The sequence below is a fragment of the Chiroxiphia lanceolata genome, chromosome 17 (assembly GCF_009829145.1).
Source record: "Chiroxiphia lanceolata isolate bChiLan1 chromosome 17, bChiLan1.pri, whole genome shotgun sequence".
NCBI classification, from domain to species: domain Eukaryota; kingdom Metazoa; phylum Chordata; class Aves; order Passeriformes; family Pipridae; genus Chiroxiphia; species Chiroxiphia lanceolata.
In genome coordinates, this window is record NC_045653.1 from 8,418,826 (window position 1) to 8,435,541 (window position 16,716).

The 16,716-nt window shown below is 43.4% G+C and overlaps 1 protein-coding gene across 1 annotated transcript; it reads left to right on the forward strand.

Moving 5' to 3' along the window:
* The first annotated feature begins 2,711 nt into the window (after window positions 1–2,711).
* Window positions 2,712–12,436, forward strand: CDH26 (cadherin 26). The gene is made up of 16 exons (XM_032705301.1): window positions 2,712–2,843; window positions 2,960–3,037; window positions 3,122–3,244; window positions 3,696–3,857; window positions 5,065–5,212; window positions 5,824–5,990; window positions 6,162–6,290; window positions 7,407–7,592; window positions 7,755–8,023; window positions 8,152–8,294; window positions 8,467–8,700; window positions 9,166–9,393; window positions 9,990–10,114; window positions 10,532–10,606; window positions 11,453–11,536; window positions 12,236–12,436. The coding sequence occupies exons 1-16, from the start codon at window positions 2,712–2,714 to the stop codon at window positions 12,434–12,436; spliced, it is 2,484 nt and encodes an 827-aa protein (XP_032561192.1).
* The last annotated feature ends 4,280 nt before the right edge of the window (window positions 12,437–16,716 follow it).

The window sequence follows — 16,716 nt, forward strand, 5'->3', positions numbered from 1 at the left end:
TGTCATCTTTATATTAAGCTTTACAAAACCCCTCTGTGACATACCACACAAGAATTGTACAAGCAGAACATTCTTGCTGTTTGAGATTTTCCTGATGTCTGACCCATCCAGTCCTGCACTGCTGGTTAAGCCTGTTACAGGTGTCTGTGAGTCTCAGAAGGTCCCTGCCTGCCTTCCTCCCCACACTCACTGCTGCTCAAAACATTGGGGCTTATTTGACACGTATTTTTTCTTGCCTGAACAGCAGATCAGTTCTTTTCTAAGTCTTCCTTTCATACCTTCCAGGACATTATATTATATCTTAAAAGAGAATACACATTATGCCCAGTAAAAGCAACACAGGAGAAGAGAAAATGCTGTAAGAGCTATTTCCAAAGCCAGGACCTTCCCCATACTCTCTGCCACTCTCTGTCTTCTTTCTACGTGATTTTACAAGACTTAGTTTTTAATTTCCTGCTTCTTTATGTAGTTTTACATGAAAGGTATTTTTCACCCCCTGGGTGGGAAGTTCAGCCTCAGGTACACAGCTTCACCCTGGTGTGATGGCTTTTCAGCACAACAGGACACTCTAGTGGTGTTTATCTCAGCTTTCAAATAAGCTGCTCTTGTTTCAAAATCTGAGGTCACAGAAACTCCTGGGCGTGGCAGATAAAACCAGCTTCCATTGAATACAAAGCTCCTGTTTACCCTCTGCAGATAACTGAGAAGTTCTTAGGAAATGGCAAAACAAGACACGTGTTTACCTTTATTGCAGCCATGGCCCATTTATTGGGTGTGGAAGTGGCAGCTGCAAACTGACTGAAGGGAACCGACACCACGGGAGGATTGAGCTTTTCTTTTGGTCCAGTTTTACAGAAACAACAATTCATCTTCTTCCACTTCGTGGGCCGAGGCGGAAACGCTCCCAGGCCTCTGGGGCAGCTCCCAGGGCTGGTATAAAAGCTTTGGGCTGTGGGAGCCGTCACACAACGTTCCACGGACCCAGCTCTGCTGCACCTGGGTGCTTCCACCTCCCACAGCACGACCTTCCCAGGCTCCCCGTGGTCCCACTGCTCCCCATGGAGCTGCTCCTCATCCTGCTGCTCCTGCAGGTGGGTGTGGGTGGGGGTGTGGGGAAGGATCTGGTCGCACAGGGGGTATGGAGCGAGGATGGAGCCAGGATCTTCTTGGGGTGCAACAGGATGGGCAGAAAATGGACACTGAACATTCCACCTAATAATGAGGAAGGACTTTACTGTGTGGGTGACTGAGCATTGGAACAGGCTGCCCAGAGAGATGATGGAGTCTCCTTTCCTGGAGGTACTCTGGACACAATCCTGAGTAAGTAGCAAGCCTGACAGAGTTCCAGAAGCATTTGGACAATGCTCTCAGGCACATGTTGTGATTTGTGGGGATGGTCCTTTGCAGGGATAAGAGTTGGACTCGATGATCCTTGTGGGTCCCTTCCAACTCAGCATGTTCTGTGATTCTGTGAATGTGCTTGAGGGGACCTGCTTGAGCAAGAAGGCTGAACTAGATGACCTCCAGTGGTTCCTTCCAACCTTAACCACTCTGTGTGATTGGGATTCTCTTTGTCCTTGTGTGGTGCCTCCAAGACAGGTGGCTGCTCTGTCCCAGCAACTGGGTTCAGGTCTCCAGGGAGGGGGTTTCCAGGGGTGGGGACCCTCTGCTCCTCCTGCTTTGGATACCACAGCACTCCCAGCTGGCCGAGCACACTGGTGCCCAGTGGTGACCCTGCTGTGTTAATCATCCCTCCAGTAATTCAGTGGCATTTCCATGAGTCTTTCTGTGGGTTTTGTGGTCCTGTCCTGGGTTGTTCCTTTCCAGCAGTGCCTGTGGCTGGAATGGATAAAGCACTGCCCTGAGCCATTGCTGTGCAGGAGCACACAGAGGAGGGGGAGAAGCCATAAAATACACACTTAAAACTTCCAAAGTATTTAAAAGTGCTGCATGTACCCAAAGGGTAAAACAGCTTCTTCGGGGGTTCCAGCAGAGCTGAACTGGGAGCTAAGCTAATAAAGATGACTTGCAAGTGCTGAGTTGAAGCCTTGCCTGCTGTTTTTACATCACAGAGCTTTTCCCTGGATATACAACAGCTTCTGAGTAACTCCAAGGCATTACTGGTGATCCCTGCTTCTTGGCAGGTGCATAACCATGGCAAGTTTAGAAGCATTTTGTTTCTTCAGAAGTCATGGGGTAAAGACCTGATCTTCACCCAAGTCTGGGCAGGCAGAGACCTGTTCCGTTTTTGCAAACAATTGATGGGATAAGTTGTAAACCCCAAGATTTCTGAAGAAAAGGAGAAGTGTCTGAGTTACCTGTGAGCTAAGGGCATTAGTGTAATTTGAGCATGGTCATAGTCCTTTGAGGTGAAAGATTTCCAGGATAAAGCGGTGTTTGAAGCTGGTGCAGGAAGCTTGTGCTTATGAAAGGGCAAATCCTGCTGATATGGGTGTAATCACCATTCTCACCAATTTATTTTACTCATCTGGATCAGAGACTTTTGTGCAGTGTTCACCTTCTGGTAAACCAGCTGGTTGGAACACCTTGAGTCACATCTGAGACCCTGGAATACTGCCCAGACTTAACTCTGTTTTCCAGAAGAAAGTTTATGTCCTGTCAATACCAGACAACTTCTAAAGGAGCCCAAGACACAGAGACAGAGTTATTAAAAAGTAGAGATACTTGGTTTGAGAAAAGCCATAGAGATGATGCCGTGGACTGGTGTCTGCATGGATGAAGTGATTTTATGTTTCTGGCACTGGCCTCACCTGACCAGAGGAATTACATCCCAGCTCTCATGTGATTCATTTGGGATAGATGACATTTGTGGAGCTTCCAGGGTTAGATACAATTCAATACAATGCTGTCAAAACTGGATCAATATGTTTCTGTGAAGACAAACTCCTCCTACACAACGTATCAGTGTTTCTCACAATCACTTTTCTTTTCTCACAAGGTTACTGCTGCCAACAGTTTTTCTCGTGAAATTGAAAATTCCAGTTTAAGACAAGTCACCCAAGGGAAAAGCATTCAGGTTTGCAGTCAATATTATATAATAACAGCCACACAATGGCTGATGGGTGAACTAGGACACTGAACACACTTCTTTATCCAGCAGTGGGTGGGTTCTTATGAGCTGGACAGTCTGCATCCTCTCCAGCGCACAAAAAGGACCTGGGTTATCACCACCATTGATGTTCAAGAGGAGGACAAAGGACCATTCCCCAAATATGCTGGACAGGTACAACCTTTTAAGAAAAATTCTTCTTGAATAATCATTACTTACTCAGCACAGGTTGTACAATAAAATACCACAGGGAGGAGAGGGCAGGAACTGTGCATTAAACAGCAACTTTTTAAAAAGCTGCCTTGTTCAAAGTTGTCTTATTTGCACCGAGTTGGGTAGAACTGGGAGGTGGCAGGGGTGTACTGCTCCTTCCCGTGGGAAGCTGCAGGGACACTCAGGGGAAGGAACATTATGGAAAGGGAGAGGTGAGAGGATCATGGCCCAGAGCTGTGCAGAGTGGTGGTGCTGCAGCCCAGAAAGCTGTTGGGCTGGGTGAGACCAAGCCTGCAAGCAAGGCCCATCTGCAAAGAGAAGGTGGGCACAAAGAGGACTGGGCCTAAGTATTTTATATTTCTGTTCCATCTTCCCTGCTCACATTGCATTGTTCTACTTCTCTTTTCAAAAGCTGTTCAATAAAAAATCATTTAATGCGTCACTAAAATATTTAATCAGTGGACCTGGGGTAGATGAACCTCCAGAGGTTGGATTGTTTTCCATAGAAGATGATGTGAATGGACACATGTATGTACATCACACCATCGACAGGGAGAAGACCCCAGCTTTTCTGGTAATGCACTTTAAACTGTTTGCAAAGGTTAATTGATTTTTCATGACTAAATCCTTCACAAGAATAAGACACACCTATGTTAATATTGTGTGTTTTTATAACATCCTTTTTTTATCTTGAACCTATAAATAAGTGCTGAATTGATTGGCTCAACAGAGATCAGTAACTTCCTCATCACTCATGATTCTAAATCTGTTTGAACATCTGTAAATATCCATACACTTCTTTTCTGTTTTCTTTTTGGTATGACCCTTGATCATAACCTAAAACTTTGGAGGCTGTCCTGAAATCCAAAGTATGTTACAGCTATATGGCCAGAACACTGAGTTTTAAACACAGAACCACCTGATCAGGAGGATGGAAACAAAAAAAATCTAAATAATCCTGGAGGAGCTGCAAAGATGTATTGCTGTATCTTTATGTAAGAGGAAGCATATGTTTCTCCTTAAAAAGCAGAAAAGTGTTAATAAGCAGTAACTGTAATGAAAGAAATGTGGTAATGTGATGAATGAAATATGTGAGTGTGGGTTTGTTTTCCTCTTGCAAAAAAATTTTTCAGTTGTGATCCCCTTATGTTTATTCTGTGGTGATTCCTATTTGTGTCTCTGTGGATTAACTGTACCCAAATCATAGCTTTTCACGTGGTTTTCAGTGCAAGGTCTTGCCTTTCATAATGAAAAGCTAAATTTTGGAGAGCTTTGTAATCCCCCTCACTGCACAAGAGTGTTCCAGGACTGGGTTTTAAAGCAGAACTAAGTTTAGCAAAGGAGGATTCAGCCTTCAGAACTGAATCCCCTGCACATCCATGGATATGGAGCCAAAATATCCTAGAAATGCAGCTGAAGAAAACTGAATGCACTCCTTAAATAAATACTGCAGAACTGGGAAGGAAAGGTGAAAACCTTCTTCTGTCTGGCCCTGAGGATATTTATGTATTTTATATTAGGCAGCCATTTTCAATAATCCAGATTCTGCTCCTGAAAAAAATCATCTTCTTTTACTTTAAAAGGTATTCTTTGATGCCCAGGATGATCATTATGAATCTGCTACCTTTGTAAGGTGAAATAATGACTTAAGCATGTGCCTGAAAGCCCAATGTTAGCAAAATTTGACTGAAGCAGCTTCAAAATTGCAAGTTTTTTGTTCTGTTTGATATCTAAATGATGCTGTTCAGCCCATTCTGATATCTGGGTTGCTGTACCTTTAGATACGTTTCGATATTGAGGACAGAGAAACTGGGGAGCCATTGGACAGCCCTTTATTTTTCAAGATAAACATCAAAGATATTAATGACAATGCACCTGAGTTTTCCAAGGAGGAATATAGCATTACAATAGGAGAGGACCACAGGAAAGGTAAGTGCTTTCCAAACAAGGGGTACTGCTCCCTTCTTAATTCCTTCATGGTTTTTGTCCCTTTCTTACTAAATCTGTTCTTCTCCCTACTTTTACTTAAACACTCCTGGGTTTAGGGACTACCTCTGTGTTTTACCCTCGTGTCTGATTAACCTCAGTGTACATTAGCATAATGTTGGAGACATTCTGGAAAAACTCCCCAGGTATTTCTTCTTATCTACAAGCCAAGATGTTGGCAGGTTGATCTGAACTGTGGATCTGGAACCTGCACATGCCCTTTGCTTCACAGAAGGTGGTCAGACACTGTTAAGAAATACAAAGACTTAGTCTGGGTGCGTAGTGGGCATGGTGTCAACTCCTCAGAAGCTGGCATAATGAAACTAATAAATGTTTTTTATAAAATAAAATCAGGAGTGTGGCACTAAGTGTTTGAGGTGGATTTGCCACCCAAATGAAATAGTAGGGGCCAGAGTCTTTTCAGGGATAACCACAGCCACAGGAGAAGTTACAGGTTATCCTAGGACTTGTGTGTTTAAGAGCCTGCAGACAGGCCTGAAAAACTCCATGCTGAGATTAAGCACTTCTATTAATATCCGAATTTTTCTTCCTAGATGAGCCAGTTTTCCAAGTCACAGCCTCGGACAAAGATGAAGTCGGCACTGCGAATTCCCGGGTGTCCTATTCTATAAGTATGCAAATGCCCACTCCAGATGGATTCACATTTAGTATTGATCCTACCACAGGATCAATACTTCTGTCAAGATGCCTGGATTATCAGGTGATGTATATTTGGCAGTTTCTCATAATTTAATGCATGATATGTGTTCATTACAAGGTTACCAGGTATAAGGAGAAGGAGAGTCTCACATCCAGCTTTGTAGCTGTGACTGGCAAAATGTGGGAACTGCTTCTGCACTGATTTTGGAATTTCCTTGTTTCTGTTTTTTAGACTGCCAACTCTTTCAAACTTTTGGTTAAAGCCAGTGACCAGGGAAGTCCCCAGCTGTCATCTACTGCAACAGTGAATGTAGCTGTTAAAGATGCAAACAACCACCTCCCCGTGTTTACTAGTGACAGTGTAAGGAAAAACATCATTCCTTCATTGAGCCTTTCTAAATACATTTCAGTCCTTCAAACTGCTAAATGCACTCAGCAGTGGAAATGGGAACTCTCAGACACTTGCAGCATGAGGCCAAAACATGTGCAAATGAGATTTATATGTCAGAAGAAATATCACTTAAAATGTGGGCAGTGACAAACTTCTTTAGTTTTCTGTGTGTGGCACCAGAAGGTTTTGTCTCACTGGTAGCAGAAATAAGGTGACAGACTAGCTTAGCCTAACATCTGGGAAGGTTAGGTGCTGGTTGTCCAGAGAAGTGGTGGATTTCCCATCTCTGGAAGTGCTCAAGACCAGGTTGGGGCTTTGAACAACCTGGTCTAGTGGAAGGTGTCCCTGCCCATGGCCAGGGGTGGGAACTAGATGGCATTTGAAGTCCTTTGCAACTCAAACCATTCTACAATTACAATCTACTCTATTTTACAATCCACTAAATTAACTATCCCAGCCAAAACCAGCCCTTGCATGCAGAGTGCTGAGTCATGGCAAGCCCTGGAATGTGTAAATATTTGGAGTTGTAGACGGTAAGAATGGATACCAGGTTACAACAGTGTGTACAAAGTCACCTACGAAAGCAAACCTGTTCACCGGCGTGTTGCCATAGTAGGTCTCCTACCCTCGGAGTGGTGTTTGGAAGACCTGAAGGAACAATGTTAAATAACTTGCAAAAACAAGAAGTCTGTGCTTCATCAGCATTAACTCCAATCTAGTAAAATTCTGAGCCTTCTCACAGCTGTGATTTGTTCCCTCTGTCTGAGCACATGGATCATCCTTCACTGCATTCTGAAAAGTTCTGATTGATGCAAGGACAGTGTTGTTTATATATTATAAGGCAAGAGTCTGAACTTTCAGCTCTCAACCGGTGACCAATTTATATTAAGAAACAAAGATGAACAAATTGCATTTTATTATTATCTCATCACTCCTTAGGTGATTTCATTGGCATTTCTCAGCCTATCTTTGGAGTCCTAGTTAGGCAAGCTGGTGGCAACATTGCACCATCAAAAGCTTAAGCCATTGTGAAGAGATTACCTAAAATAAGTAAATAAATATAATATTTTCTTGTTTTCTTCCCAGTACCAGCTACAGGTTTCAGCAGGACAAGAACATCCAGCTGTATTACGGCTCCAAGTGCAAGATAAAGACTCTCCCAACACTCCAGCTTGGAGAGCAAAATACAGAGTAGCAAAGGGCAATGAGAAGGAACAGTTTGCCATTGAGACAGATCCAGACACAAATGAGGGCATTTTGAGTATTATCAAGGTAAGGAGCAGTGACATGGCAACATGTAGTGTGGCCAATCTGATTATGAGACCAGTAACTCAGTGTTTTAGCTGAGCCTCACCTCTGAGTTCCAGGTAACCTGCGGTGAGTGCCAAGCCAAAGGTGATAAATGCTAATCACAATTTTGTCTGTGGTTTTCAGCCTCTCAACTATGAAGGCGACTCTGAGATGACACTTGTCATTTCTGTAGCAAATGAAGAACCTTTCTTCTTGTGTAAAAACAGCATTGTGATGACCTCAAACCTGGAATCCACCAACACAACGGTGAACATCAAGGTCATGCAGTCACAACGTGCTCCTAAGTTCCATCCTCCTCTACTTATTGTCCAAAAAGAAGATTCAATGAAACCTGGGAGGGTATTTAGAAAGTATCCTGCCACATATCCAGATGATGTGTCAAGTAAGATAAAGTAAGTGGACATGTTCTAACTCTCAGAATAAGAAAAAGTTTAGGAATTTAAAGAGGTTTTTCAAGTTTAGTTTGATACCCCAAATCCGTTGAAAATCAAAACTTGTAATTTTCCTCTTTCCTGTTCAGATATGAACTAGCCCATGACCCAGATGGTTGGCTGAGTGTGGATGAGAATTCTGGAGTTCTTACTGTGGCAAAAGACTTTGATGAAGGATCCCCTTTTGTGAACAACAGCCTGTACACCATTATTGTTCAAGCTACTGCTCAGGGTAAGCAGCCAGTCAGAAAACAGCCCAGCAGCATTTGGATAATAGAACACCCTGATGTTTAAAACTCGTGTTATGTGTGACTAGCAAGATGAACTAGAGAGATCTTGCCAATGAATGGTGTTTGTCAGTGCCCAGTTGTGAGGGTTTTTCTGTTTCCTTTGCTCCTGTCCAGGCTTTCCACCACAGACTGGCACTGGCACAATCCTGCTTTACTTGTCTGACATTAATGACCGTATGCCATCATTGCTGGCTCCCTCTTTGGATGTGTGTGACAAAGAAAAAGGGACACCTCTCATTGTACAGGCTAAACCTGCTCTGGTCCACGCACATTCCAGGCCGTTTACATTTGAGCTGGGTGAGGACTCAGAAGATGTGAAGCGTAACTGGACTTTAGGAAGGAACTTTGGTGAGTTCTTCCTTTTATGTCCCTCATGAGAAGTCTGTTGTCAGTTGTGTACCCTCTGTTACTTCACTGCCTCTTACCTTTATAGTTTGTCACTGATGAGTTTCAATGAGACTGAAAGGATGTGGAAGAGCAGCTTTGAAAATATGAAGTTGCAGCAATTTGAAAAAAAAATTACATTAGTCTTCCTCTCTGCTGAGGACAGGACCAGAAGCAATGAGCAGAAAGGGGAGTAGGAAGCTGAGGAACTACTTGATTAATTACCTGATGAATTCTGAAGTTATCAGGGCAGCTGCACCAGAATGCAGCAAGGCTGGGACAGTTCTCTGCCCAGAAGGGTCAGTGAGGTGATAAAGTATCTTAAGTTGGGGTGCAAATGAGTTTCCCTTTGATTATCGACAGAAGGGACTGCAGAATATCAGACTTCTTTCTGTAAGTCTTGAAATAATTTGCTTGTCTTCTTTTTAGGGCAGTCAGTTGAACTTTTGATGTTAAGAAGCCTCCCACAAGGCACCTACTTGGTGCCCATCATTATTCAGGACAGGCAAGGATTTTCTACAAGGCAGAAGCAGCACATTAGGCTCTGCTTTTGTCCAGATGGACATACATGTAAAGATTCACCAGTTCCACAAGCAGTGGTGGGGCTTGGAGGCGGTGCCATTGCAATAATACTGATGGCTTTCTTATTAATACTGGGTAAGTAACTTATGTGTGCAGATTATCTGTCATCTGCCCATTTGGTCTCATGCAATTACAGCTCATGAACTAAAATCTACTAAAATTATGATTATAGATTGTCTAGATGGTGACTGGAAAATGCAAATTGTCATTAAGCTGAACTCTATAGTACAACAAAGTAAATACTCTTGTTTGCATTGAATAAAATTCAATACTTGACTTTTTTGATATTAACTGTGTACTGCCAAACTGGAATTAATGAATTCCTCTCATGGAGTTACACTTGTTCTAGAGCTGCATCAGATCATGTTGGTTAATGCTGGAGAGATGAACTATGGATTCTCTATGAAGGAAAATGAATGGATTATCTGAGCACTATTGCTCTGGTTACCTGGGTGACCTGTTCTCTCTGCTGCTCAGTGCAGTGCTCTGTGCAAACAGCAGCTTGCCTGTTTGTAGCAGGCTCCCTGCTCCAGCCAAGCATTCCCTCTGTACTGCTGGAGATTCCTGAGGGAGCTCCTTCGGAACTGGGCTGTGTCCCTCACCAATCCATGTGTTGAGCCATACCCATCTGCCCACAATGCCCATTTCCTTTCCCTTCCTTGTTTACACAGTTTCCAACATTCTGCTTTGCCGGTGTCTCGGGTCAGGGTCTAAAAGCAAAGCCATTGTTCCACCTCAGGAAGGTGAACAGACTTTAATCAGCTATAATGAAGAGAGAAGAAGTTCTTTTTCTGAGGTAAGTGCAAAAGCATATATTCACATTACCGCACCAGTGCTGTGTGGCTGAACCTGCAACTAATCATCTCTGAAATTATGTTTCCTCTGGTTTTGGAATTGAGCAAAATAAAGGGGTTTTGCCACTAAGCATATCTGGGGAGTGGTGTTCTGCATGGACTGGATAACGCCACTCTGGGGACAGACTATTACCACTCCTGCCATTTTTCAGTATCAGCAGGACCTTCCCAGGTGCCTCCTGCTGGTGAATCCAATAGATGGGAAGCACACTGTCTCTTGTCACACTAACACACACACACGTAGCAGTGTGTTCAGTGAGGGACTAAATGGAAGTGAAAAATGGAATAGTCTGCAAAAGTGTGATCCCTCCCAGCCTAGTTCAGTTCCTTATTAACACCAGCCCTTTCCCTGTGTGCAGGCTAAGCTGGATATTATGCAATGTGCTGCTCCAACACCTGTGTCTGTGGAGGCTGGAAAAGAAGTGTTTGCTGAGGTAACTGCCTGATTCCTGATGTAAATGTCCTTTTTTATACCACAGACATTGGTATCCCAAGAATGAGGTCTGGTACTATTAACAGTAGGAAGAGTAATACAATATAATTCAATTAGAAAATAAGGAAGTGTAATTTCTTCCAAAATTCTTATCACAGTACCTGAATTGATATGCACAAAATCTTATTCTGTCAAAAACATGCTGGTCAACAACTTCTACCTAACATACTGTAAAAGTGTGGGCAGGATTTATGAGTATTTTTGTGACTGTAAGATGTACTTGTGGGGTTTGAAGACTTCTGAGTTTTTTACTCTGCATTTTTGTATTATATTATCTTTTTATTGTAAAGAATACCAGAAAGAAAATTATGGTCTACATCAGTATGTGATTGCCATGTGTTTTGTTTATAAGTACATAGGGATCACAAAGAGACTCTAAGAACAACCTGTGTCTTACAGCAGGCAAAGAAAATGTAAAATAGTCTTTTTTATATATGTGAGAACCCAATTCCTTAATCCTTAAGATCATAGTTAGGAGCTAGGATTCCCCATGTGATTTGAGGTCATGTTTGGTGCCATTAATGAAAAGGAAATGGTAAATTTAGAGGAAGAAAGAGGTTTAATTACTGGAGATGATGAAGAATGCTGACAGTTGGTGACTCCATGTGCCTGGAGAATGTATTCACAGGGAGAAACAGTTCCTGAACAGAATAAGCTGCAATTTAACTGAAGAACTGCACAAGAGGTGCAGCAGAGAGAAAGATAATTGAACTTATTTGCATCTGAAAAAAATATTAGGAGGTGATTTTATGCAGATCAAACCTCAGATCCTGTGTCTGTCTTCCAGAACTGCCTTTTCACTGATTACGAGATATTCCAAGCAAGACACCTGGGTTACCTCATACAGAGAGTGGAAAAAACACTGGGTTGGGTAAGAAAAGAATGTTGAACTCCTCCTGTGTCAGGTTGGTTTTTAAGCACAGGAGAAAAGGCTTTCTAACCTGGACAGCTGCCATGGCTTCAGCTGCTCTCAGCCCACACCTCAGAAACATCAAAAGCAAGGGATATATTTGGGAAAACATTCAAGGCTCTTCCTTGTTGAAAATATCTTGTGTTTCAGACTTCTGGCTCCTTCTGGCTGGTCACCAGCAGTTACTGCAAGGCTGGGATCTGTCACCTTTGAAAGCTCTTTAGGATGGAGAAGTGGGTCTAAAATGCTTTCTCAGGCAGGGTTAAAGTTTGGTTGCCTGCTCTTGCACTTCTGTGCCATCAGGGAAATTCTAATTCCTCTTGCCATGTCCCGTGTGAGCCCTGCATGCTCACAGACCTGCCCTTCATGCCCACAGACCTGCCCTTCATGCCTCCATGCCATGGCAGTCAGGTTCTCTTGGCAGCTCTCTGGTGCAGGGCAGATCCAACGCCCTTTTCTGCCTCATTTGTACCCCGGGGGAAGTTCAGGCTCTGGAGTTTATTCAGCTGAGAGTTTTGTAAAACTTTTCCTTGTCAGAGGAAGGGTCATACTCTTCCCTGTAACTTCCTGGGTTACCTGTCTGATTTGCATGCCATGAATTCCTTTAATTTTTAAAAGGGAGCTTCTGTGATGACGTGCCTTGTTTGTTCCCTTCTTTAGAAACTATATTACCAAACCACACTAGAAGATTCCAGGGACATTGATGAACCTTGCAGATACTCTGAGGAAGGAGAACTAGAGCAAAGTGACTCCCCCTGCTCTCTCTCCATTGACAGTGAAGACCTGCCTGTTGATTTTTTGAACACTCTGGGACCAGGGTTTTCTGCTCTGGAAGAAATCTGTCAGAATAGATCTACATAATTCAATTAATTTCAGAATAATGTGACTACTTTATGGTGTTGCAAAGGCTTCTGGCAGGAGCACTGACAATTTCAGAAAAAAGAACCATCTGTCCTTGAAAAGCTTTGCAGCATGTTTGCACCACGAGGACCTGGCCTTTTATTCCTCCTGCCTGCACTGTCTGCACAAGGGCAGCCAAGAATGTGACATGTCTGAAGGGTTCACTCTACTCTGCAGAGATGATGGAAGGATTTTGTCATATTTGTGCAGACTTGCACAAATAGAAGATCTGATATTAAGGATCCTCAATTTGGTATGCAAAGGAAAAAAACCAGATCTACTAGGTTTGAAATTCCAGCCAAAGTCCCGTATGGAAATAAGCCAGTTATGAACAGAGAAGGCAATTACCTGTTGGGGCAGTAATATAGTCCTTTCTCCAATAAATGTTCTCTTTTAAATCAAAGATTAACTTTTGCACAGTGCCATGAGGATCTGACTTGACTTATGTATCTATATGACACTGAAACATCGGGGAGAAGGAACTTCTGCTCTCGTGTGACTGTACCCACACACGGACAGGAGAGGTCTGCACATCCTGCCTTCGAGCAGGAAAAGGCACTTTTGGTCCTTGTGTGCTGTGCTGGCATCTGCTGGTTGTTGGGATTATGGCACTACTGTAAACACTCGAAATGCTAAGAAAATGTTGGCAGACAAGATATGGTTATTCCTCTCAGTGAAATAACTACCTGCTCCAAATGAGCCACAGGTGACTGTGAGGAGGAAATCCATGGGTTTCCTCAAGCACCACTAATTAAACAGGGGAAATGATAAATAAGGGACAGTATCAAACTTCCCTATTAGGAAACCACAGATGTGTTACTTTTAAATTTTGAGGTTTAGACATGTCTCACTGAGTGTGATTGACCAATGCTTGGTTATGGCACCAGGGCTGTTGTGTTACACTACAGGGATGAGGGGGAATAGCTCAGGACAGAGTATTCTGCCTTTAGGTGAGTTATACATGCAGTAAGTGGTGGAATCAGTCACAAATCTTACTTCTGTTCTACTGTAATTCTGTGCTGAAAGAAAAATGCTTTGCCTTAGGCAAGCACTAAGTCTAGTAGCTAAGACACTGGTTTTCTGTTTCAAAGTTTACTTAAACAATGCATTATACTTTTGCTCGGATATTATTAACTAATAATTCAGGGCTGGAAACTTCAGTCAAGTGTGATAAAAGAATCTGGCTGACTGGCAGGCAGCTACATTTTCCTAAATGCCAGCAGCAAGATTTATTTGCACAATAAATCACTCCTGTGATAAACTGGCCTTAACCTATAATTCCAAGTGGAACACTTCAAGTCAGGTCAATGATTTGGCAGCACTGCTTATAACTGAGGTGATGTTTTTATTGCAAATGATAACCATATTGCTAAAATTAGAATGATGCTGTGTTTTGCTATTTATTCTGAAAATTACACAAGATTAAAAATAATAATGAAAATATTCTGTGTGTTTATTGTTCATGTAAACTTGTGTTGGGTTTGAAACACGCCATGTGTGCAGTCATCAAAGGTTACATGTGATCAGACCCAGAGTTGCTAATGCCAGAGGCTTTCAAGAGATACAATGATTACTAGGAAGTGAAAATGAGGTATAAATCAGCACATTTCTTCCCTGTATCACACATTTGTGTCAATCACACCTTTAAAGACACTATTGAGGGGACCTGGCCAGTGAATGGCTCATAACTGTGTGATGCTGAGGTTTCCATCAGGAGACAGACCAAGAGGTGAGTGTTGGAGGCAACAGGTTGACTTGTGCCACAGATCACACTGAATATTATCCCAGAATCACAGAATATGCTGAGTTGGAAGGGACCCACGAATATCATCGAGTCCGACCCCTGGCCCTGCACAGGCCCATCCCCAAAAGTCACACCTGGTGCCCCGGAGGATCATCCAAATGCTCCTTGAGCTCTGGCAGCCTTGGTGCTGTGCCCACTGCCCTGGGGAGCCTGTTCCAGCACCCAACCACTCTCTGGGTGAAGAACCTTTTTCTAATATCCAACCTCAACCTGCCCTGACACAACTTCAGGCCATTCCCTGGGTCCTGTCCCTGGTCACAGAGAGCAGAGATCAGGGCCTGCCCCTCTTCTTCCCCTCACGAAGATGTTGTAGACTCCCATGAGGTGACACCCCAAGCAGGTTTGGGCCTCAAAGCCGCTCTTGCCCTGTCTCCACTGGGGCGGAGAGGGAACCATCAGACTCCCAGCCACTGAGGAGCTTCCAAAGGTTCACACGGAGCTTGATGCGATGTCCCTGCTGCACACACCCCCTTTTCCACTGGTGCCTCGCAGCAAACCTGGGCTGAGGAAATGACCTTCAGTCCAGGCAATTGGCCACAAATGTTCCCAAGGCTCTGCTGCTTGTGCCTGGTGCCCCCAGAATGGCTGAGCAGCAGCCCCTGTTGAGGGCTGGCCTGTGCCCTCTGTGCAAACACAACCTGGATTATCCACGGCCTCGGCTCGGGCTTTGTTCGCTCAGTGGCACAGGGAGTGTGTGAAGCCTCTGGTTTGTTCAGGATCTGCTTTAAACTAAGAACCTCCATGGCTTGCTGTTCCCTAACTGCTGGTGATGGGCTCTAGTGTTTCAATTACCTGTTCACAGTGAGAGGTCTAATCACGGGGCCTGTGAATCCCCATTACCTGTGACCCCTGCTGGGCCCGAGTCAGTGGGAGTCCCAGCAGCACAAATGTTTATCTCCGCACAGTCTTCATCTCTGTCTTTGTTTTGCCTCATTTATAAAGATCTTACTTAAAAGCAAATGACACACAATCAGTGAAGGGGAAATTAATCACGCTGGAACCAAACTTCTGACACTGAGTTTTAAAGGAAACAAGAGGCACTGATCACAGGCTGGTCCTACGGAGAGGGGATGGCAGCACATCAGTGATAAAGTCTTTTTTTCTCAGACAGAAAGCTTTTCCCTCTCCGCTATTTCCTCTACTCTGCTGAGCAATGGGATCCCCTGGGATATTTTGGCTGCCACAGAAGGAGTATAAGTTTTAATCAAATCTTTCTGTGCCAGTTTGGGGTCATTTTCTCCACTCTGAAGGATCCATTTATCCTGATTAAAGTATCACAAGAAGTCGTTTAAAGGACAAATAAACGACAAGAGATTCTATCAGTGAAGGGGAAACCGCATGCTGAGAGGGCTATAATTAGTTCCTTCTCTTAATACCTTAGGTGGTGTTGTATTTCACAATCCTAATAATTAAACACTTAGTAGCAGAGTGTTGGATTCGTGTTTTAAAAAAACTCATGGGCCAAGCTGGGGGCTTTTCTGAAGGTTTTCTGAGAGCAAGCAGGGAACAGACATTGTAGCACGTGTGGTGGTGGCAAACTTTCCCAACTGAGTTCAAAGGCCACAGTCACCTTCAAAAAACCTGAAAATAGGCTTTTCCTTTCTTAACGTGTGCTGATGCTGAAGACTGAGAAAAACCAGAGATTTATACCATTCCAGTGTGGCTTTGTATTTTAGCCTGTAATAGCATTTGGATGGAAAACTGGTGATTAGGGAAAATCGAGGGAAGGCACACTCAAAGCACAGGTGAGGAGATGCTGTGCATCTTCCTTGTGCTGTTCCTGCTCTTCACAATCCCATTATTTCCTACTTTTTAAAAGTGATGAGAAGCCTTCACAATGGAAACATCCCGTGTTAACCCTGTTAGTGAAACACAGCACCTTGACTTGGGACTGAGCAGGCACTTTCTGGATGCCCAGAAGAACATGATTCACAATGTCTACTGTAATCACTTAATTCTATCCTGAATGCACATTTCTTAGGGACCAGTAAATAGAAGGCACTTGAAAAACATGAATATTTAGTGTTTCAGATACAGAATTTGTTTCACTTAACACTTGTGGTAGGAATCTACAATTTCCAGTTACCCCTATGAGGTGTGAACTGAAACTCAGATTCACCAAACATTTTTTGCCCTGAGGAAAAACCTCTAGATTTCCTCTGCTTTGTCTGTGCCACCTGTCCCACTGAGGATGCTGCAGCCAACCCCAGTTTGCAAGAAAACTGTTCTATACCATGGAAAATAAAGCAAAATGAGGCTACAGGAGCCAGTGGAGGCCCTTCAGCCTTTTCCATGTACCCTAGACAGGTGTAATTACCCAATGTGAGATTTGGTAAGAGTGATTAAATGAATGGAATAGCAAAGCTAAAATGACCAGAAGATCAAATAACATCATCTGCTCTTTGTAGGTTCTTCTACCATTTACATCAGAAATGAA